Raw genomic sequence first — 23,415 nt, forward strand, 5'->3', positions numbered from 1 at the left:
CATCCTATTCCATTTTTACACTTTAAAAAATTAAGGTTCAGCGATAGTAAGTCGTTTGCTCAAAATCACAAAGGTAGTAAGTGACAGACCCAGGCCTTTGGTTCTGTCAAACAGCAAGTTAAGGGCCATGTTCTTAGAAACTGTTCTCTGTTGACCCTGTCCTCTGATTTTTTTTCCTAATGCTTTATGAGCATAGCCTCACTGAGGCACACTCTTACAACCTAATATAGTAGAGGGTCAAGCACATGTGATCATTTTATAAGTATGAGAAAGGATTCCTGAGACACAGCGAGGCCTATATTATTGGGACATAATCTAAGGATCCTGTTTGCAAGGTGAGTACCACACAATGGTTCCCAGTCTTAGCTGGTTCAGACAGGCTTGCCAGTAGGTGGCACCCTTCCACAGCAAAGACCTTCCTCTTAGGTGTGTTCTCTGAGTCCTCCATTCTGAGTATTTCCTAGACCAGTCCTGAGGCCTGCATGTCAGTGGATCCAGAATCCATCCATTTATACAATTCTGTGATCGAGGCCTTCTTCAACTTCCCTTTTTGTAGAAAAACATTTCTACAATTTTATCAGCTGAAAAAATTATTATAAAATGTTTAAGACATGAAGTACACAGTAGTTATTTCCTTTAAGTACAAACTTTGAGCACCATATATTTTTTATTTTTATTCCAGCCTTATCAATTCATATTTCTTTTATACAAGGATACAAATTAAACTGCTTAGCAAGAGAGGGGGGGAAAAAAACCAATGTAGCACTAATGTTACTATAATTCCTTTTCCTTCTAATCAGGCTATAAATTCCATACTGGCTCTTCAGTTCTGGCTCTGGGATCACTTAGCTGCCATCCCACTCCCCCTCCTACAAAGCTCATGCTCTCACCTACGTACAAGCAGATACTTCTGCTATCACCCCTCGTACAGGCCACTGTATTCACCTCTTTTCATGTCTGATATGACTGCAAGCTTGCTTATTTATCCCTTACTGATTCATCTCTGTAGCTTGGGCCTCAGTTCAGTATCAGGTACAGAGGAGGCACTAAATCAATGTTTGAGGAAGGAAAGGTGGGAAGAAGAGAAGACTAGAAAAGGGGAAAGGCAGAAGGCATCCTACAGAAGTGTAAACTGAGATTTGAATTATCAAATGCCAGGTGGACATGGCATTATTATTAAATTATACTGTGTATTTTCACCTTGGTAGTTTATTCTAAAATAAGAGGCTTTAATAGAATTTTAAATACACCGAATTAAATGTATATCATGTTCTAAATAATCATAAGAGAGCGAGTCAGTGTCACTTAAGAAGTACAATAAGGCTTCATATATTTGGATTCACTGTGACCACATTTAATAAATATAGAGGGAACCCAAACAGAAGTCCTAGAGCAGGGGCTCCCAAAGTGTGGTCCTTGACCAGCAGCCGCAGTACAGTTTGGGAACAGGTAAGAATGCAAATTCACAGGCCCCACCTGAAAACTACTGAACCAGAAACACTGTGGGCAGAGTCCAGTGATTCCAATGCCCATTAAATCCTGAGTACCAGTGAGTTAGAAATACTGGACAGAGACTTCACCGTTTAACCATATTCACCTGGGGATCCCCGAATGTAGCCAATTCCTAGAGGATGAGGCCTTAGTCCCACTGAAAAGGGAGGAGAGGATGTCCCTGGACCAAGTTTATAAAGCTCTATGAGACGGGCCAGACGCAAAGATGAACAAAGATGAAGAAGAGGTAAGAGGCAGGCAAAGAGACCAGTGCAAGTCTTTCCTATATCTAAAAACTAAAGAGTCAGGCAGAGGATGCCAGAGACACTGGGCAATGAACCCCGATCCCTCACAAGCTAACTTGGCATGGTCCTAGAATGACAGAGGGCCCATATCTCCCCAGGGCTGGGGTGGGACTCCCACTAAAAGTCCTGGAAGACTCCTCGTCAACTAATCCTGTCAATTTGGCTTAACAAGCTGGCTGAGGAAAGTTGCAATGTTTCTTCTGAAAAGAAAGATCAGATTTTGACAAGGAATAAAAAAGTGAAGCTATCTGAAGTCTGAGAAGGTCACTGGCTGGTGCTCAGGATGTAAACGTTTCCAGTTCACCACAAGCATAGTCCAATCTACCCAGGTTCTGTCCATTTGTCCTTGGTTGGACATTCTGAATCACAAGAAGAAAACTACTCCCTTGAATGAGTGGAGACAGACCCCCATTATTTTTTCTGTTTTGAGTTCAACTGATATCTATCCAACCACAGTAAGGTTAGCATGACTTTGCTAAGCTGCTTACAAAGTTTCGTTATTCAAGAAAGAGGAAAACCCCAAGTGTGACCTAAGCATTGTCTATGATGTCTACCAAAGTTGACGAAAATAATGGTTATATCCCAAATAGAAGGGTTCTGTCCTATCATTAACAGCATGAGAAACATGCGCATTGCCATTGGAATTCTAATAAATATATACTATGTGGCTCCCGTTTCAAAAGTGGATGACAGTGAAGAAAAACTTCACTGATATTTTTTAAGTGTTTAATACTTTAAACATTCTTTAATACTAAAGAGAGAAAATACTTGCAAAGCAAAGCGTTATCTACCAAAATCGATACCCTGCTCTTGTGCCTATGTTCTGAAAAGGTTTCCATTCTTTTCAAAGCCACGAGCATCAGAACTTCAGCTTCTAAAGCCAGTGCACCTGCAACCTGAAAATATGGAGACAGCCATTGTTTTGGGCCTACATGTGGAGTGCTAAAGAACACCCACTAGTTGTCAAAGAAACTACTATCTATTGCCTTTAAAAATAAAGGTGGGGTGCCTCCAAGAGACTTGGAACTCATGCAGATAAAACCCAGAACAGATGTTCTCAGAGACAAGGAGTTATTCAGCCAGATGCCAAAGTAGGTCAAGGCTAAGGAATAAAAGAATGTCTTCACTGGACCCAGACTCAATCCTGCTGGGTTTTATTCCTGCATATTTGCATGTGAATATTTCATCCCATGATACATTAATGGTGCCGCCAAAGAATGTTTCTAGTGCTGCTTCTAAAATTCCTTGAGGCTTCTCAAAGAAGATTTCCTAAGACAGCAAGAATGGGAATGGTTCCATTTTCCTTCTTGTCCAAACATCTTATGTGGGTATGCACAGTGTCTTTGACAACTGGCAAAGGAACCACTTCAGCCAACATCATTATCAGCAACCACAATTTTTGAAACATGACACTATCCCAGATCCTAACATTATGAGCAGAATAAAGAGATCAAACATATACATCAAAAGGAAAATAAGAATGAAAAGTAGCAAATAATAAAAGCCAACATAAGTGATCCGCACAGTAAGTGGGACAGGAGAGTATAATGGGCAGATTACCATGTGCTTCAATAAATAAAGTTTCACTGAGACTGAAGGCCTGATGTGAGTCTTGAAGGATAAGATAGGTGAGTCTACTCAGGTAGAAAGGAATGAGGAGGGTAACCTAGGGAGGCAGTCTTGTGCAAAAAGATCTGGAGACCAAATTCACATTTCATACCTGACAGATCAGGTTTTCAGGGAAAAAAAAAAAAGTTTTAAGCTGAAGAGCAATGGAAGAGTAAGTTTTGAGAGGTACACTGTGAGCAGATTATTCTTAGAGGGCTTAAAATCTTGGGCTAAAGAACTTGAACTTCATGCTGTAAATAATGGGAAATTACTGAAAGTTACTGAGTAAGAAATTGACCACTGCAAAGAAACATTTCAAGCTTGTTAGCATAGCAACCATGTAAAGAATGGTATCAAATCTCTTTTTGACAAGTGAGCAACCAGAGGCTGTGTGTGGGACCTTACAAGCTGAGTGTGGGGGAACCGCAAAAGGATCTACAAGCAGAGGGTGGGTGGGTTCAGTAACCAAAGAGAAAATCCAGGCAAAGCACTAATTCAAAGGACGCAGCCAGAGACATGGTTATTGGATTTGTGACCGGCAGTCTAAGAAATGTGGAGACTTGGTCCAAGGTGATAAGAAAGCACTCAGTAGTTATGGCACAGGGAACAGAAAGGATATGCCGTACTTTGGTGACTCTAGAAAAGAAATGAAGGTAGACCTTAGCAGTTTACTTGGTATGGAGGGTGAAGGAAAAGGAGCAGACTGGTGATTATTTCAAGGCCTCATGCCTTATGGGAACAAAAGTGAATGGTATAACTGGAAGACAGAGGAATCCACAGAAAGATATGCTTTGGGGTAAAAAATGAGTACCTCAGTGGATGAGTTTCTGGTGAAGGGTTATCCCATTGTACGAGATATAAGAACAAAGCTCAGAAAAGAAGACAAAACAGAAATTATGGCCCTGGAAGCCACCAAATGAGAGTCAGATGAGAAAATGCTGCATCCATAGAAAGAAAGAATATAGGCAGCCAAGGGCACAGAAACTCACATAATATGAAATGACAAAGGGTAATTTGTTTTCCAAACACTGTACCATAGTATAATTAGTTGTGTCAAGGTGTGACATCTCAAGAACCGATTCCTTGGATTGGGAATGGGACACCACGTGGAGGAAAGGTGACGATGGGGTGCCACACAATGGAAGTGAACCTGGCAGGCAGCCCCTTACCACACTCCCTTTATCACCTATGTTCTAAGTGGGTGTTTTCCTCCAAGAACTGGAAAGCAACTTGATGGCTGACCTTTTCTGATTACCTCAAAAGAGATGAGTTTCCATTTTCTATGTTCACATTTTAAAAAATCATTTGAGAGGTATTTATTTCATTTCCATGATATTTACTTCTTACTGTGCAGAGATATTAGTTTGGCAGCTAAAGTATTTTTGCTGAACAGAAGCAAATGTCAAGTCTGACTCAGTCAACAGGCACAGTCAAAGGGTTTGCCTTGAATTTCATAACACAAGTAAATCTTGCAAATTTCCAGGATAAGAGAAAAGTCAAAATAGTCACGGTTACAATACAGCTTGGCAATATGAGTGGAGGTTCTGCTGTCACGTGTCCACCTTACAAAGGAAAACTGAAAGTTCAGAATTACAAAAACAGGCAGCACAGAAGTGTGTTCTCTCCAATATTACATAAAAAACAATAATAATATAAAAATTTGGTTGAAATGGCCTTTTACTGACTTAATATTCATGAACAACCTTCTGTAGAAGTTGCAACATAAAGCTATAAATTTAAACAATTCTTTAAGTCACTTAGGACCAAAGTATAAGCAGACATCCTTGCCAACTGGTCATACTCATTTTTCTGAAATGGAATAAAAAAAAAAGAATAAAGTTTTATGAAAATCCTGCTGCTAGTGTGGAACAGAAAATATCCTCTACCTGCTTACTCAAGGTTCTTGAGAACAGAAAACAAAGACTGGCTGATAGCAAGTAGCTTCTCAAGAAATGTTTGAGGACTGGATAAATGAGTACCTTAAGAGGTAAGTAAAGTGTTTTCTCTCTCTCTTGTGACTTTTAATTGAATCTGTTAAAACCAGTTTATTAAAGTTTTTCATGGGTCAAATTTTACTATATACTTACAGACTCTGAAATGCATTTTACCATTACCTTTTGATACACACAGGTTATAAGCTGTTCCATATTTCAATTTCCACAGAGTGTGTGATTAGGTGTTATTAAAAAGGCAGAGATTGACAGTTCTTGAGTTCCAGCCCCGCATCGGGCTCACTGCTGTCAGCTTGGAGCCTGCTTCAGATCCTCTGTCCCCTTCTTTCTCTGCCTTTCCCCCACTCATGCTCTCTCTCTCAAAAATAAATAAAACATTTTTCAAAAAGGCAGATATTGGGGTGCCTGGGTGGCTCAGTTGGTTAAGCGTCTAACTCTTGGTTTCGGCTCAGTTCACAATCTCACAGTTTGTGGGTTCGAGCCCCACATTGGGCTCTGCACTGACAGTGTGGAGCCTGCTCAGGAATCTCCCTCTCTCCCTCTCCCTCTACCCTTCCCTTGCTCACATGCTCTCTCTCAAAATAGACAAATAAACTTAAAAAAAAAGAAAGGCAGAGATCATCCATATGCTCAAGAAGAATACAACCCACATTTTTCTCAAGAAAATACTAGACCTTGTTACATAGGAAACCTTAAAAATTAATTCAAACCAGGGATTTAAACATAATAAACAACATTTGGTAAAACTTGAAGAACAAGCAAAAAGAGGGTTACTTCATCAAACGCTAATGAGGTTATTACTGTTCTGTTAGTCAAATCGAAACGATTTTAAATGTGAAAAGTCCTCTAAAACCGCCTGTCTAGATTTTCTCAAACACCTACCACCCTCTTGAAAATACATGTTTTTCTAGTGTCTTCATAGAGCTACTTTAATTTCTATTCTTGACAGAGTGATCTCTCTATTTCTCCACAGCAGTATGGGATGGTACCTCGTGGATTCAGGAGTTAACACTCGCCCTCTCTCTCAGCTGAGAATAAAGGAAAGGTTGAGAGGTAGGAGAGGTCACCACCTTCTACCAATGTCTCCCAAGGATAGAAGGCATCCCTAAGTGCCTCCTTCTGGAAGGAGCAGCCACATCCCTCACAGCAGGTTTCTTCTCATTCTCACTTTGTTCCAAATATTTTTAAAAACCTACCAAGAGTTTAATATACAATGACACAGAGGACATACAGTTGTGAGGCTCCAGTATAATCAGAAGGTACTAAATATTCCTATATGCTATTGGGTTTAACAATTTTGAGTGATGGGCCACAAAAGACCCTTATTGCTTATTGATATCTACTCGTCGTTGAGAATCTTTGCTTCCCTCTCCCCTTGTGCTGACTCAGCACATCTCCCTAAATACTGACAATCTCATGGTGGCATCTGTACTTATGTTTCCTACATAAAAGAACAAAAAATATTTAAAATATAATCCCTTTCTCAAACTTCCCCATCGCAACCCCAAATTTCACTTCCCAGTTTATGTAGATTTGTTTCTATACTGTGATCTTTTAATTGACTCTTTTTATCCTATTATTTCACTTTCTACTTCTATCATCTTCAATTCAATTTATTGCAATAGCATAAGAAAGCAAAGCATTTTTGGTACTTTCATAAGTATTTGGTTAAAAAACAAATGGGTCAAATTTATTTTCTCATTTTATTTGGAATTTTCTTAAAGCTTTCTTTTTCCTAAATGTCATATTATTTCCCTTATTTGTCTACGATGCCATTTTCTTTACTGATCACATAGATAACATACAAATCAGAATCAAGTGACACAATATTTGTCCTGCTAGCCAGGGTGGAGTGATAGAAAACAGATTTATTCTAAAAAAAAAAAAAAAAAAAAGAAGACAGCAGTTTGAATGAAACAACGGTTTGTAAGATACTGGGGGTCAAGCAATGATGGACACTAACATATGAAAGAGGGAAACAAAAGATGAGTCCAATAACTGCCCCAGCTTACTGCATTCAGAGAGTTCTCAGGCCATGGTGCAGGGAAGTAATCCAGGTGAAATCTAGCAGACTCCCTAAGTTAAGGAGACAACTGAGAGTCTAGGGATACCAAGGCAGTTAGAATTCACAGGACAGAATAATAGAAAGGAATACTACAAAAAGAGAAAACTCAAAAGATCTTCAAAGGATTTCCCTTGAGGATTCAGCTTAGTGCTAATATAGTGCAAGTATGTGAGGAAATCATCTGAGGCCAAGGAAAGAACTACCTGAAAAAATTAAAGGTAACAGTTCTGGGCACTCACACAGTTAGTGCCTGTTCCCACCGACTAGGCTAGAAAACCTCAAGATTTATGGGTCATTGTGTACAGTGCAGGAATTAATTAGCCCCAGGCTGAGCACTGCATCAATCCCCACTAAGAAATCTTAAAAATAGGGCTTGAAAGGATCAAACTGTTTCCAAGTGAATTAACTGTATCTTAGAACAAATCTCAAGAAGATTTCTATAAATTCAGATATAGACAATACCTAACAAACTAATATTCACAATGTCTGACATAACCAAAAATCAGCAGACCTACAAAGAAACAGGAAAAAAGGACTATAATGAAAAGATATGTCAATCAATTGCAACTGACCCAGAACTAAGACAGATTAACACTGTACTTCAAGTGTTCAAAAAGTTAAGTAGAAACATGTAAGATTTCTCCTTTTAAATTTATTTATTTTGAGAGAGACAACCAGCACAGAGTTCAATCCAGGGCTCAAACCCACGAACCATGAGATCATGACCTGAGCTGAAGTCAAGAGTGGGAGGCTTAACCGACTGAGATACCCATGGGCCCCACGCATATAAGATTTCTTTAAAAGACCCAAACTGAACTTCTAGAAGGAAAATTACAATGTATGAAATTAAAAAGTCATTGAGTACTTTTTTTTTTGAAATACTAGAAACCACAAAATAAAAGATTAGTGAACATACACACACATACAAACAATGGAAATTATCCTAAATAAAACACAGATCCCCTTTCTCTCTCCTCCAGCTATCCAAGATGCTGAAAGGAAAGAAGGCCAAGGGGAAGAAGGTGGCCCCAACCCCTGCTATTGTGAAGAAGCAGGAGGCCTAGAAGGTAGTCAATCCCTTGTTTGAGAAAAAGCCCGAGAATTTTGTCATTGGACAGGACATCCAGCCCAAAAGAGACCTCATGCACTTTGTCAAATGGCCCTACTACATCCAGCTGCAGCAGCAAAAGGTTATTCTCTGTACGTCTAAAAAGGCCTCCTGTGATTAACCAGTTCACCCAGACCTTGGACCACCAAACAGCTATTCAACTGCTTAAGCTGGCCCACAAATACAGACCGGAGACCAAGCAAGGGAAGAAGCAGAGATTGCTGGCCCGGACTTACAAGCTGCTGGCAAAGGGGATGTCCCCACTAAAAGGCCACCTGTCCTTCAAGCTGGGGTTAATTCTGTCACCACCTTGGTGGAAAACAAGAAGCCTCAGCTGGTAGTGATTGCACATGATGTGGATCCTATTGAGCTGGTTGTCTTTCTGCCTGCCCTGTGTCATAAGATGGAGGTTCCCTAATGTATCATCCAGCAGAAGGCCAGCCTGGGGCACCTGGTCCACAGGATGACCTGCACCACTGTCACCTTCACACAGGTTAACTCAGAAGACGGAGGAGCTCTGGCTAAGCTGGGGAAGCCATCAGGTCCAATTATAATGACAGACACGATGAGATCCGCCGCCACTGGGGAGGCAATGCCCTGGGTCCAAAGTTGGCGGCTCGCATAGCCAAGTTGGAAAAGGCAAAGGCTAAAGAACTGACCACCAAACTGGACTAAGTGAACACTGTTGAATTTTCTGTACATCAAAGTAATAAAAGGCTCTCTTTCAGCCCGTGTCAATTGGCAAACACCAAACCAAACCAAAACAAACAATGACACAGATATAGAAAAGAAAAATAAGTAAATAAAGCAATTTAACCATGGAAAATTTTCAAGTAACCTAATATACATGTGATTTGAGTTCCCAGAGGAGCAGAAGGAACAGAAGAAAATATATGCAAAAATAATGGTAAAGTTTTTCCAAATTTGTTGAAAACTCTAAACCCAATGATCCAAAGACTCTCAGTGAACCCAAGCACATAAAACATGGAGAAAACTTTATCAAGGTACATAGTAATCAAATTGCTCAAAATTAGTGAATTTCTGCCTTAACAGAAGACCTTTCCTTTAAGAAATGTTAAAGGATATCCACCAGGCAGAAGTAAAATTATACCAGGTGGAAATATGGATCTATACAAAGGAATGATAAACATCAGAAAAGTATTTACTACATGAGTAAATATATAAGATATTTTTTCTTAATATTTTAATTTCAGTGATAATTGGCTACTTACACAAAAATAAAAATAAGGCAGTGTATGCTTTATAACAGAATTAAAAACAAAATGTATGACAACAATACCACGAAAATCAAGAAGTTAAATATAAATGTAAACATATTAAGAAGTTCTTGTACTATACAGGAAGTGGAACAATATCATTTGAAGGTAGATCATGATAGATTAAAGATATACGTTATAAATACTAAAGCAACCACTAAAATAATAAAGCAAAGAGATACAGCTAATAAGTCAAGAAAAAGTTAAAACAGAATAATAAAAAATTCAATAATACAAAAGGAAGCACAAAAAATAATAATAAAAGGAAAGAAGAATACATAGGACAAATAGAGAACAAATATCAGTAGTACAGATTTAAGCCCAACCATATCAATAATTACATTAAATGCAAATATCCCAATTAAAAGACAGAAACTCTTAGAACAGATAAAAATATAACACCCAATTACATGTTGTCTATAAGAAATGTACTTTTAACGTAAAGAAACAAATAAAAGTAAAAGTTAAAGAGTGAAAAAAGATATGCCATGCTAACACTAATCAAAAGAAAGCTAGAGTGGCTAATATTAATGTCACACAAAGGAGATTTGGAGCAAAATATATTACCAAGGACAAAGAAGTTCATTTAATAATGATAAAGACATCAATTTATCGAGAGACATGAGAATCTTAAACATTTCTGCACCTAATACAATATTTCAAAATACATGAAGCACAATCTGACAGAATTGCAAGAAATAGGAAAACTCAAAACTGTAGTTAGAAATTTCACCCTTCTAGCAATAATTGATAGAGCCAACAAACAGAACATTAGCAAAAGATACGGAAGATTGAAACAACATAATCAACCAATTTGACCTAACTGACATTTATAGAACATTTATGGAACAACAGCACAACACATCCTTTTCAAGGGCACATAGGACATTTACTAAAACAGATCATACTATGGACCATAAACTAAGTCTGAACAAATTAAAAGGACACAAATAGTACAAAATATGTTCTGTAACTAAAAAAAATTTAATTAGAAATCAATAACATAAAGATCTCTGGAAAAAAACCCAAATATGTGGAAACTAAATAACACACTTCCAAATAGCTCATCACTTAAAGATGAAGTAAAAAGGGGAAACTGGAAAGTATTTTGAATTCAATGAAAATGATTGAAATATATCAAAATTTGCAAGATGCAGTAAGTAAGGGGAATTTTATAGCACTACATACCTATATTAGAAATGAAGAAAAGTCTCGGGGTGCCCGGGTGGCTCAGTTGGTTAAGCATCTGACTCTTGATTTCAGTTCAGGTCATGATCTCACAGTTTTGAGATTGAGCCTGCACCAGGGTTTGGGATTCTCTCTCTCTCCCTCTCCTGACCCTCCCCCATTTGCACTTTCTCTCTCTCAAAATAAATAAACGTTAAAAAAAAAATGAAGAATGATCTCAAGTCATTGCTCAAGTCTGCTTCTACTTTAAGAAACTAGAAGAGGAAAAGCATATTAAACATAAAGTAAGCAAAAGAAATATCAGAGTACAAATTGGTGAAATAGAAAATAAAAAAATAAAGAAAATCAATGAATCCAAATGCTGGTTCTTTGAGAAGATCAATAAAATTGATAAACCTCTAGCCATACTTACCAGAAGACAAAGATATAAGACAAAATTTGCCAATATTAAGAATGAGACAGGTGACTATATCTACAGATTCTGTAGCTATAGAGTAAAGAGATAATAAGAGAATACATATACAAAATAAGATAATAACAGAATACATATACAATTTTAGGCCAATAAAGTTGCCAATGGAGATGAAATGGACATATTACTTCAAAGATACAAACTGCCAAAGCTCATTCAGAAAAATACAGATTTCCTCAATAGCTCCACTACTATTAAAATTATTGAATTTGTTTTTTAAATAGTCCCCACAATAAAATCCCAAACTCAAACCATTTCATAGACGATTGTATTCTACCACCTATTTAAGGAATCCTTGATATTAAAATTATGTCACCAAAAGCATGATCCATAAAAGATCAAATTTGTAAATTGGAATTTGTCAAAATTAAACAGGTTTGTTTTCTTAAAGACACTGTAAAGAAAATAAAAAAGACAAGTCACAAGTGGGGAGAAAATATTTACAAACTACACATTGAATGAAGGATTGTATCCCAAATATATAAAGAACTCTCAAAACTCCATGATAAGAAAACAACCCAATTCATAAACAATAAAGGCAAACGATTCAAGCAGACATTTCATCAAAGAAGATATTCATGTGGCAAATAAACACATAAAGAGATATTCAACACCATTGTCACTAGGGAAATGCAAATTAAAACCACAGTGAGATACCACTGCACTCCTCTAATAGTGTTTGAAAAAATTAATATTTTTAAAAATCCAAGTCAAGTGTTGTCAAGAATGGGGAGGGATTGAGGGCTTCATGCACTGCTGGTGAGAATGTATCCTGATAAAACCGCTTTGAAAATACCTTGACAGTCTCTTAAGTTAAATGTACATGCACTATATGATCCAGCCATTCAATTTGGTGACACTTACCCAAAAGAAATGAAAATATATGTCTATAAAATGATCTGTATATGAATGCTCATCAGTTTTATTTGTAATGGGCAAAAAGACCCCTGGAAACAACTCAAATGTACATCAAAGTGGCTGGATAAACAAACTGGCATATCCAGACGAAGGACTACTCAGCAATAGCAACGAATGAACTAGTGATACACATCTCACGTGAATCAATGTCAAAATAGTTATTCTGCATGAAAGAAGTCAGTCAAACGAGTGCCTATCGCATGGTTTCATTCATATGATATTCTAGGAAATATAAACGAACGTATAGTGACAGAAAGAAAACCAGTTGTTTGTTTTGAAGGTTGGGAGGAAGCAGGATGAGGGTTAAAAGGGCTGTGAGGAAACTTTTGGGGATGATGAATCTGTTTATCATCTTTGTTGTGGTGATGGTTTCATAAAATGTGTACACCTGTTAAAACTTACCAATCTGAGTAAATGTGTGCAGGGTTTTTGTTTGTTTTTTGTCAATTATACTTCAATAAAGCTGTTTAAAAAAATCAAGTGAATGTCAACTATCCTTCGATTAAAAAAAAAAAGGGACAGGGCAAGCCATGGGCTATGGTCAACCCCACGCCAAGCATCAAGAAGAGGAAATAAAATCTCCAGAAAAATCTTGTTGCCAGAAGTATATTCCATAAAACTGTGTATGAGAGAAAGACTGCCCTACACCAACTGTCAGAAAAGGGAAATTTTCACTAATCAGTATTTGAAATTGTAACTTGGCTAAAATCATCTCTTCTCTCAAATAGTCTGAATGCTCCTTACAAACTCTCTACGACCAACCACTCAGCGAACAGAAAATCTCATTTCTCATCTTTCTCTGACTCACTGGACCTGCTCTGAAGTAAAATGTGACAGGCAAGGTGGGAGCCACAGATACGCCACCTCCCCAGAGTAAGTCACAAGTTTTAATCTGCATAGTCAACTGAGTTTTAGCTTAGAAAACACATATAAATGGGAAAATTCCCAACTGTTCCACATCAGCAAGTGTAATTTAGCAATGCCACAATCTGTCTAAAAATCTGTTAATTTAAGCGCATCGGGTAGAGTCTGTGCCAGTTCCATCCTCTATTTTTTTTTTTAAACACAATGAAATATTGAAGGATTGCACTCTGAAATTCCCCTGAATTGTAACATGCTATATCTTCATGTTTCTGTGCTTGATTTAAGCCACATTTCTTGGTCATTCAAATAATAAAATTGAAATATGACATACAATACACTACAAAACTAAATAGCCAAGAATTTAGTAATGTTGAAAAAGTGTTTTCTGTTAGCTACCTGAAATGTTGGGATATTTCTTTGGTTTAGCAGGCTTGTGGGTTTCCTGAGAATTCTTGCATACAAAGGGACACGGGCAGATGGCATTTAATCTAACACCCAGCCAGCCCTTCAACCTCCCGGGACACCTACAGCAGGCACTGACATTGATAGAAACCCACAGATACATGCCCAGGAATCTCAGAAATTCAAAATAAATAATAAATAAACAAACAAGTAAATAAATGGCCACTTTGAGATTTATGGGGTTAAATTTAGAAAAAAATGATAATTTTATAAAATACTGTAATAAAGTGTGCTATTCACATATGGAGGGACCGAGTGGCATATTTGGTAAATGTTTGTTAACTGGCTTGAGGGAAAGGGAGCAAGCCCTGGTTTGTAGCATTTGCCAATTTTTATAGTGTAAATACTTCCACCATGGCTGATTTCACTGAATGCAAAGTTGGGAAGAGAAACACACAGGCTGGCTGTCCTGAGCTTGAGCAAGAGCTGGTATAAGCACCCCTCTGGAAATATCTCATGCATCACTATGGCTAACTCCAGTCCCACAAGAGAAATAAATTCAGTTTCTAGGATATGCTTGTGTGTTTTATTCTTTGGGAATGAGTTTTCCATTCTGAAGCTATCTTTTAACCTGTGACAGTACAGTTCCATCTGGAAAAAAAAAAAATCTTTCCAATGTAGGAGATATTATCCGTCAATATTTGAGATTTCTTAATTTTGAGAAATTGAACAAATTTGCTTTTTCTTTAACAGGAATCTTTATATGTTCAAACTTAATTCAAAATAAATGCTTCCTGTGACTCCCCAAAAAAGTGAAAAGGAAAGGAAACACACAAGACAAGACATTTTCATATCAATTTGAGACAAAAATTAACCCTAAGGCAATTTGTTAGTAGAAGCAAAGGATGGTAAGGGTATACTCAAATGTATCTCCTCCCACAGAATACTTGTGCCCCACCTTGAAGCAGAGGGGTGGGTGTAAGTTTATATTTTTGTTTTAGAAGAGTGTTGTTTTGCAGTGATAGGAATTAAGGAGAAATCAAAAGCCACCTTTTTGTGGTGTTTTCCACAAAGAGGGACTTTCTTCAGAGCTTAACTTTATAAGGAAAACTAACAGAAGGAAATAAACTTCTCCAACTGGAAGTTCAACAAAAGGGGAAAAAAAAACATGAGCAAACAACAGCTCCAGCATTTCAACACAACTATAGCAAAGAAATCATAAAAGGAGTAACAAAAGAGCAGACATATACCCAAGTTCTGAGTCTGACTGCAGCTGGAGCACTGAGGGGTCTGTGTCCCACTGCAGGGTCCTAATCGTGCAGCACAAAGGAAAAAGAACACAGAGAATTAACAAAAGGGGAGGGAAACAAACCAAACCAAACCATGTCATTCATCAAGGCAATGGCTTCTACAGCACATACACAGAACATCTCCCCGCTTCTCCACCCCGCTCCAGCCCCAGGTTCAAGGAAGACCCCATGAATATCAAGTGACCAGAGAAAGTGAGGAGCAGTCCTTTCCTTTGAACATCTGTTTGATACTGGAAGTTATGCTTGTTTTCATGAAAGGAAGCCTTGAGCTAAATACTGACACTCTACCCACATCCCCACCCCTTTTTGGTTGGTTCTGCTTTTTACTCAAGCCTGACTGATTTGATCATGGAAACTGGTTCATGTTTCTCTGAAACTCTGGAGCCCATCTACACCTGGGAACACGGAGCATCTCCCATGTGGAGAAGAGACCAAAGGCAAGGCTGCAGGGGGGCCAGAGCAGGAGTGTCTGGGGAGGTCAGACCAGATGGAGGCTGACTTCCAGGCCTGCTGAACTGCTGGCTTCCTCAAGTCAGTTACTGCAAGTATAATGCATTGGATTTAGAGGCTCACGAGTATTTTGGTGTTCCACTGAGATGATCACCAGCAATAACACTTGTCTCTATGATACCAGCGATATCATATCTTTTAAATATTTCACAAGAAACAGCACAAATTATCAACAGTTACCAAGGCATTCAGTTTTTCTTATTATTTCTCTTTCAAAATGAAAAGGGATGGGGAACCCGGGTGGCTCAGTCAGTTAAGAATCTGACTCTTTTTCACATTTCCGCTCAGGTCATGAACTCAGGGTTCCTGAGATCCAGCTGGACGTCAGGCTCTGCACTGACTGTGTGCAGAACCTACTTGGGAACCTCTCTCTCCCTTTCTTTCTGCCCTTCCCCCGCTCATGCTTCTCTTTCTCTCTCCCAAAATAAATAAACATTTTAAAAAATATATAAAAAAAAAAAGGGGATAGATCTTCTATAAACTGAGTGCACACAAGAACCTTTTTCAAACCCCATTACCTTTTGATTAGTCTAAGTGTGGCCCACAGACCAGGAGCAGCAGCATCTCTGGGAGCTTGTTGGAAATGCAGACTCACATCTCACCCCAGACTCACTGACTGCACACTACTGTTTAATAAGGTCCCAAGCCGTTTGCAGGCGCCTTAAAGTTTGAGAAACCCTGCTCAGTTTCCTGGTCTCTAAAGACTTACCATGGCCTATGAGACAATTTAGTTTTAAGCTGACCTGGCCTACGGAAATCTTCCAAACATGTTTAACCACTGTCTCCCACTCACTGTGTCCTCTTTGATATTCTTCCCCTTAAGAGCTGTATGTCTTCCCTCAAATGCCACCTGCTCAGAGAGGATTTCCTTCTCTCACTACCTTGAAGCACTTCCTTGTCAGTCTTCATCCCTGTCCCTTACACCATTTTCCTTTCTTCATAACACCTATGGCTTTATTATGCATCAGTGTATTTATTACTGTTGGCTATTTCATCTAGATTTGAGCCTTACAATAGGTGGGGGTGGCTGGGTGGGTGGGCTATATCCCTAGATTATAGAGATATGCCTAGAAAAGTGCCTGGCATACATACTTACATAATAGAATATTAGTTGAATGCATGCATGAGTGGATGGATGATCTCCCTCTGGTTTTCTACAGGGATTACATGCAATTATACCTATAAAGCTCAAAGTAACTGTTTGGTAAACAGTAGTTATTCTTATTACTACCACATTCACTATATCTACTACGGATATTTCTTTGAGTCAATATCCTACCTATAGGCTCCTCCTGCAAAGGTAACAGATGCAGAGTCACAGCTTTCCTTACCAGCTCTGGCTGTGCTCTTGTCCTCTTACCTGGACGTTCTGAAACATCACAACTAAAATCCAGTGAGAATACTAATCAGCCACTGTTTCTTAGACCAGTGCTTCTCAACTTTCAGTGTGCATACACATACCTGAGAATACTGTTGAAATGCAGATTCTGATTTAGTAGGTCTGTGACATTTCTAACAGGCTCCAGGGGACATAGATGTTACCAGTCTGTAAGACCACACTTTGAGTAGCAAAGTCTTGACTTAGATCAGTGGGTTTTCAAACTCTGACAAGGATCAGAATGATATGGAGGGCTTACAAAACTACAGAATGCTCATCTCCAACCCCAGAAATTCTGATTCAGTAAGTCTGGGGTGGGGCCTGAGAAGTTGTACTCTAACAAATTCCCAGGTAATGCTTATAGCTGACCCTGGAACCACCTTTAGAGAATGACGGGGCTAGACTACTGCTTTCATTCGTCAGCAGACAGAAAGCATCGTAGATCCTCAAATATGTCAGCCTCTAAACCTGTGATTAACTAAGGCCCAGGCCACTTTCAGACCAATTAAATCAGAATGTGCAGGGTGAGATCCAAGCATCTGTATTTCTGAAAACTCTCCAGGTGATTCTAATGTGCAGCCAGGGGTGAGAACCCCTGGTCTGGACTCTTTCTCTGCTCGAGAAATGCAGCCTTTTCAGGTTCTGGACACTGATTCCTTCACCTGTTTCAAATGGTGGAAGTAACAGAATCTGTTACAGTGATTCATATTTGCTAATCATGTATCCCTGGAAATCAAACCGCTTATCTTTAAGGGCATTTCTTTGGCTATAGACAGAACAGCAGCCTCTGGCTCTGGCTGACTGTGAGAAGCATTCCCCTATAAGGGGTGGGGTCAGCTACTTGGCCCTCAATTTGCCTTGAGGTTCCTTACAGGACGACCTTTTTTGATCTTTTCACTTGTCCCAGGCAGGTGAAGAATGCAGCCGCTCCCAGGTGGTCTGGCTGTCCTGTTACTTATCTGACAGCTCATCTGTACTCACTGTATCCTTAAGAGGTAAAAATGATGATTCCATCAGAACCACTCAAAAAAGTCTACAGGTCAGCAGTCTGGAGTTTGCCTTTACTCAGGCAGAACAACAAGGGCTGGTCTATGTAACAAACCCACAGCGGTCCTGCCCCACAGTCACACATATATTATTTAGTAAAAGAAACCATAGTCATCGTCAGTAATGAGCAGTGGGATAGGGAGTCAAGCCAAGGATGCTACCAGGTGTGCCTCTTTTTTCTTCTCATTTTCCCATTATTATCTGTGGGGTGGTCAGACTTGCACAGAATGCACTCTCTCTTTGAAAAAGAACTTAAAGCCAATACATTAAATGGGCAAAGGTTGTCTCTGTCTCCACGAGTAGCCTAGACATGTGTATGAAACGTGGGCTGAATGCCTTCTGTGCAAGCTTGCAGAACTTCTCCATAGATGGCAGGACCTTGGAGAGGGCCACGCCTGGTTCTCTGGGTGGGAGATTTGTGTTTGGGATGTGACTGTACTGTGCATCCTGACGGAGCTCTCTGTCCTCAGCAAAATGAAGATGCTGGCCTAGAGACCATTTAAAGGCTTTTTGTTCTGTTTTGTTTCTGCCGAATCTTTTAAATCATTGGATGATTATTAAACTGCCTTTCAGTTCTCTCTTCTCCAATTGGTACCGTTTTTATAACCAATTGACACAGACCTTACTTCCCGATCATCTTCATATCAAGTTAGTGTATCACTGAAAATAAAATGATGGTTTCCCCACAGCTTCTTGGGTAGTGTGAAATCTTGCCAGGTAGCTTATTTTTTTAAATGAGGAAGTAGTGAAATTGTAAGTAAACAAACATTTGTGAACCTCATGTACTACCCCAAAATATTGTTATATAGAAATCACCCTGCTTAGTAGAGTAATTGGTTCTAGTCAGTCATTTCTGGAATGGACCAATCAATGCATGCAGGGAGAGGATATTTTTGACAAGAGCATTCATTTTCTTATTCAATAAATATCTATTAAAGGCCTAACATATAAAATACTATGAAAGAGGATGAAAAGAATTCTCAAGAAAACTACAACTCTTATAGAGAGATAAAACATGTATAAATAGTTTGGTAGAACTAAGCAGAAAGTAAAACATGCCATATAAGCCACAGATATGGTGTGGGACACGCATGGGACTTGCACTTAAGAATCTTACATTTTAGTGAAGGAATGAGACGTATGAATGTTTGTACTTAATGATATAATGATAACATAGACACAAAAAAGAAAGTAGTTGTCATTACTTGCCCAGGCCTGGCACAGTTTAAAGTTTCAATAAAGGTTAGCTGAAAAAATAAATAAATGCCACAAGAAAGATGAATAATAATGACAGCTATCATTTCCTTTCAGTGAGTGTTTACTCTGTGCCAGCCTACCAGGCATTGGACTCTACTCATTATCCTTTGGAAGCAAGAGAAGAGGAACACTCTCCCTCTAAAAAGATCAGAGATTCCATTTGACCTGGTTTTGGAAGGACGGGGTTAAGATTTGGATGTAACAGACTCATTTTCATCAGTGCCTAGTTTATTGGGTTTAAGCAGTTGACACGGTTTACTAGGTCTATTAAGAGCCTGTTATATTTTAGGTGTCAATTTACCAATTTATCATGAGAACAATAACTGCCAGGCAGAGCAGTTACACACACTGGATGAAGTCTTCTCTCCTTGAAGGCCAGCATCCTGAGAAGCCAGATGACCAGTAGTGTGTTTGGGATTAGAGAAAGTGAAGCTGAATGTTTTACTACTACAGCTTTTCCCTGCCCTACCCACACCCCCACCCCCTGCCCCACATCATGTCTGCCTCTTTCCACAAAACAAGACATACTCCCACTCAGTGCTCTCAGAGTCTCCCTTTTCCCCCAGTTATGGGATTCCCAAGTAAACCCTTTCTGATTGATGAAATCTTTCTTTAACTATGTCTGTTAGATTTTATCTTCTGTTCCTATATGGAAAACCATCCTGGCATTATTTGTTTGTTCATTTTTAAGAGCTGCATTTGTCTGCATTCATTAGGTTTAGGTTATTTCTTAGATTAACTCTCTGAGGATCTAAGAGAAGATTTCTGATCTTTCATGGAGAACCTGATGTTTGCACAGATTCAGAATAACCCAATAATTCTCTGCCTACTCTGGACTAAGGGGGCACTGTCATGGTTCTATGGTCCCACAGTTAGATTGGCAGTTTGAGACCTTTCCCAACTTTGTTTCAAACTACTACCTACAGAAGCTTCCCACCTCATGGAAAGTAATCATTCACTTACTCGACCCTATACATGCCAGACAATGTAGGCTCTGGCATCTCATCTCAAAAAGCCTACCATGTAACATTTAGTTTACAATTTGGGAGACAAGTTGTTTTTCAATACATTTTTTTAAAAAAATAGACAAAATGTCAAAATTCTTCATTAGCAGTGACCTATTCAGAGACTAACAGAACTTTATATTTTAAACTTTCTACCAATTCATCAGTAACTTCTTATAAAATTCTCCCTCCATTGGTCCAATTTTATTTGCCCAGTTTCGGTTTATTAGATAGAAGTAAAAGTTCAAAAACAAAACAAAACAACAATCATCCCTGGCCATTTGTTCAAAGTATAATTTAGGAGTGGAACACATGAAGTCTGTATTGCATATACCTTGCTCTCTGATGAGTGTGTAACTTCTCCCTGTTCAGCTTTTACCAACAGCAAGTTGCTGGTTTCCATTCTTCTTCCCATCTTTATTAAACCTCTGAGTAGAAAGCCTTGAAATTCTTCCCTAAAGAGTGTCTTTGCTTTGGCCTTTTCTTTGGTTGTAAGAAACTAATGACTGATAAATATTTGGAAGCCAGTAGTTAAGAATTCTGTCATTTGTCATGATAACACTCAACTTGCATACACTTCTGGTGGCATTTAAAATCAGTTGAGTTCTTTTGAATAGCAGCATGCCAGTGTGTAGCAATAACAATTAACACAGAATTATTCTGGACTTGTTTTACTTCCAGAAACTCAACCTATGGAAACAAAACATGATAAGCAATAATAAAAACAAAAATGATGCTGATGGTGATGGGATGGTGGTGATGGTGATGATGATGACAACCTCCAAATCATCAAATCCCATGGCCAATTTTGGCATCCCTACAAAGCCAAGCATTCCCCATTCAGGGGTACTCCTTCCCTCACCTCTGTACCCTAACCCTAGGTCATCCCATCCATGTCTATTGACCTTCTGCAAAAAATAACCGCAAAGTCCTCATCACCGTTGAGCTCCAAGTCCACTTTTTCACATGCCTTTTGGAGATACTCAAATGCACACCAGAGCCATTTCACCCTTTGCGTCTCATCTGTCTTTTGTTTCCTTTTCCACTCCACAACCCTTGTTTAGGCCTTCAAGGCTTTATATCAGACCAATACTTCCCCACCAATCCTCAGAGTTGAAGGCTTTATAAAATTACAGTGTCCCAGGCCTCACCTAGACCTGCGGTTCAGGTACCTGTGTTTGTAACAACTTCCCAAGTGAATTCAATAAACAGCCACCAGGAATGGGAGGCAGGGACTGCAACTATCACAAAGGTCATCCTTTTTTTCCAGACTCAGCTCCTTAACATGCATTCTACTTCCCATACTCCCCAGCCCTTTTCCTTTGTGTACGCATTTCCACCATCTGGAATGCCCTTTCTCCCAACTCGACTTGTCCAAAGCATATGCATTCTGTAAGGCTCAGCTCAAATGCCATGCTCTCTAAATATATTTGTCCTCAATAACCTCATAACCTCATTCAGAAATAACTTGTCTCTCTGGGACAGAAATAGAGAAACACTTGGGCTTCTTATTTTGCAGTTCTCTTTGATAATCTACAGACCAAAACCTGGATTGAAGACCACATCTGAGGATGACTTACAGGAAATAATGAGCACTGTTAAAAAGCCCAAAGGTATCAGCATCAAGCCAAACACACTGATAGTCCCCACTCTGACTTTTTGCCCTGACTCCAGTGGCTGGATTTCTGCCTTGCTTCTGTGACAAAGTCCCCGCCTTATACCTCAATCCTATAACCACTGCCAGTAGTTCTCCTTCAGCAAAGTCCACCCACCTTCAAGCAACTTGTCCAGCGACATTGAGCTATCCTGCTGTTACCTCTGTCTTCATCACTCTTCTTGTCCTGCACCCATCCTACCCAATATTTTGCAAGCTGAGCCTGTGCATAAGTATGTGCACATAGACACACACACACACACATACACACAAGTCAGTAAATATTTACCAAGTACCTAGTATGTGTCAAGACTCTATGTAGGGTAGTAATGAAGCAAAAATCACTTGTCCCAAATGAATATACTACAAATTAATTATAGATAATTTAAGAATAATGGTTTATGACATCACTGCTCATCTCTATCAGTACAAATATTTGAGAGCTGTAATTACATAGCAATATATTCTTAGATGGCTTCAAATTAAACCTGTCAATTTACTGGAAACAGCCTCCTTACAAGTGAGAAAATTCCTTCTCTTTATCTTCCTTGCAGGTCCAACATTTACTGTGTATCTTTCACACAATAAATTCTTAACTATTTAGTGAATGAGTAGATCTGTTCTTGCCTTTTCTGTCAATGGGTGGGAGGAGTGAGGGCAAGTTGATTCCCAAAGAAATAGTTTTTACTTTCTTTACCAGAAAAGGAAAGAATAAAACAGGGCATGTCTGGCCTAACACCGTTGATGTTTCCCAAGCTGAGAGCTGTGCTGAGAATACAAAGGCGGCCAGCTATCTTCTCTGCCAAATGAACTCAGCAAACTTTATTTAGTCCCTGAAGCCACTGCACTGGACCTCAACTTCTCACACACATTCTTCCTTTTCTAAGGTGGAGCGACAGCTCAAGGGCAGGATACCGAACTCCCCTGAATCCCAGAGTCTCTGAACTCCTGTTCCACATGTCTTCTCTGCCAAACAAATCACTAGTCACTAATCAGATAAAACAGTTTGGGCCAGTGTAAGCATAATGCCAAATAGAAAGCCTCCAGTCAGTGTCACCCCCAAACACCTATTTTTCTAAGTGCCATTTCCAAAGGTAATGCACTGAATAATAAGAACGTTTAAAAACCTGGAATATCACTCAATCTGTCACTGTCCTTAACATGATGTCAATTAATTAAGGATGGCATTTAAATAATGTGTTCACGTTTTACTTTCCAACTCCAACTATTTCCTTATGTGGGATTGGCAATGATGATGATAAAGATCTTCTGATATCAGAAAGAAGACTGAGACAGTGAGATACATACTTATATTGGGTCTTTTAAAAAGAATTTTTCTCAGTTTACTGTGTGAGAATCTTTCCTCTGTTGGCTACCGAACACTGAGCTCTGCTACAGGCCACACCAAAGCCATGCAGGAAGCCCATCTGAGCTGGTTTCAAGAAGAAACTTAAGACTTCTCATCACAGAGCTAGGACATGTCTTTCCACATCTTTCATGGAGGCTCTGCTGTCAAGCAAGCAGTTTTTCTATGAGAAAGCTCAGCAACCCCTTGCGTGCTGTGTTACTGGGACCATAATGTGTATGCTATTATAGTACATTCTC

General features: G+C 39.0%; 1 protein-coding gene and 1 pseudogene across 5 annotated transcripts in view; one reads left to right on the forward strand and one right to left on the reverse strand.

Annotated features, from left to right (window-relative positions):
• DYNC1I1 (dynein cytoplasmic 1 intermediate chain 1) overlaps positions 1-23,415 on the reverse strand; it is a 314,344-nt gene that overhangs the window by 242,554 nt on the left and 48,375 nt on the right. For 3 of the 5 annotated variants that reach the window (XM_058725021.1, XM_058725020.1, XM_058725022.1), the window contains exon 5: positions 14,901-14,960. The exons of the other annotated variants lie outside the window; for them this stretch is intronic. In XM_058725021.1, the coding sequence (XP_058581004.1) occupies positions 14,901-14,960 (60 nt within the window). The remainder of the gene's footprint in view (positions 1-14,900; positions 14,961-23,415) is intronic. 5 annotated transcript variants of the gene reach the window in all.
• On the forward strand, positions 8,405-9,206 carry LOC131509372 (large ribosomal subunit protein eL8-like; annotated as a pseudogene).

This window comes from Neofelis nebulosa, chromosome 4 (assembly GCF_028018385.1).
Source record: "Neofelis nebulosa isolate mNeoNeb1 chromosome 4, mNeoNeb1.pri, whole genome shotgun sequence".
NCBI lineage: Eukaryota > Metazoa > Chordata > Mammalia > Carnivora > Felidae > Neofelis > Neofelis nebulosa.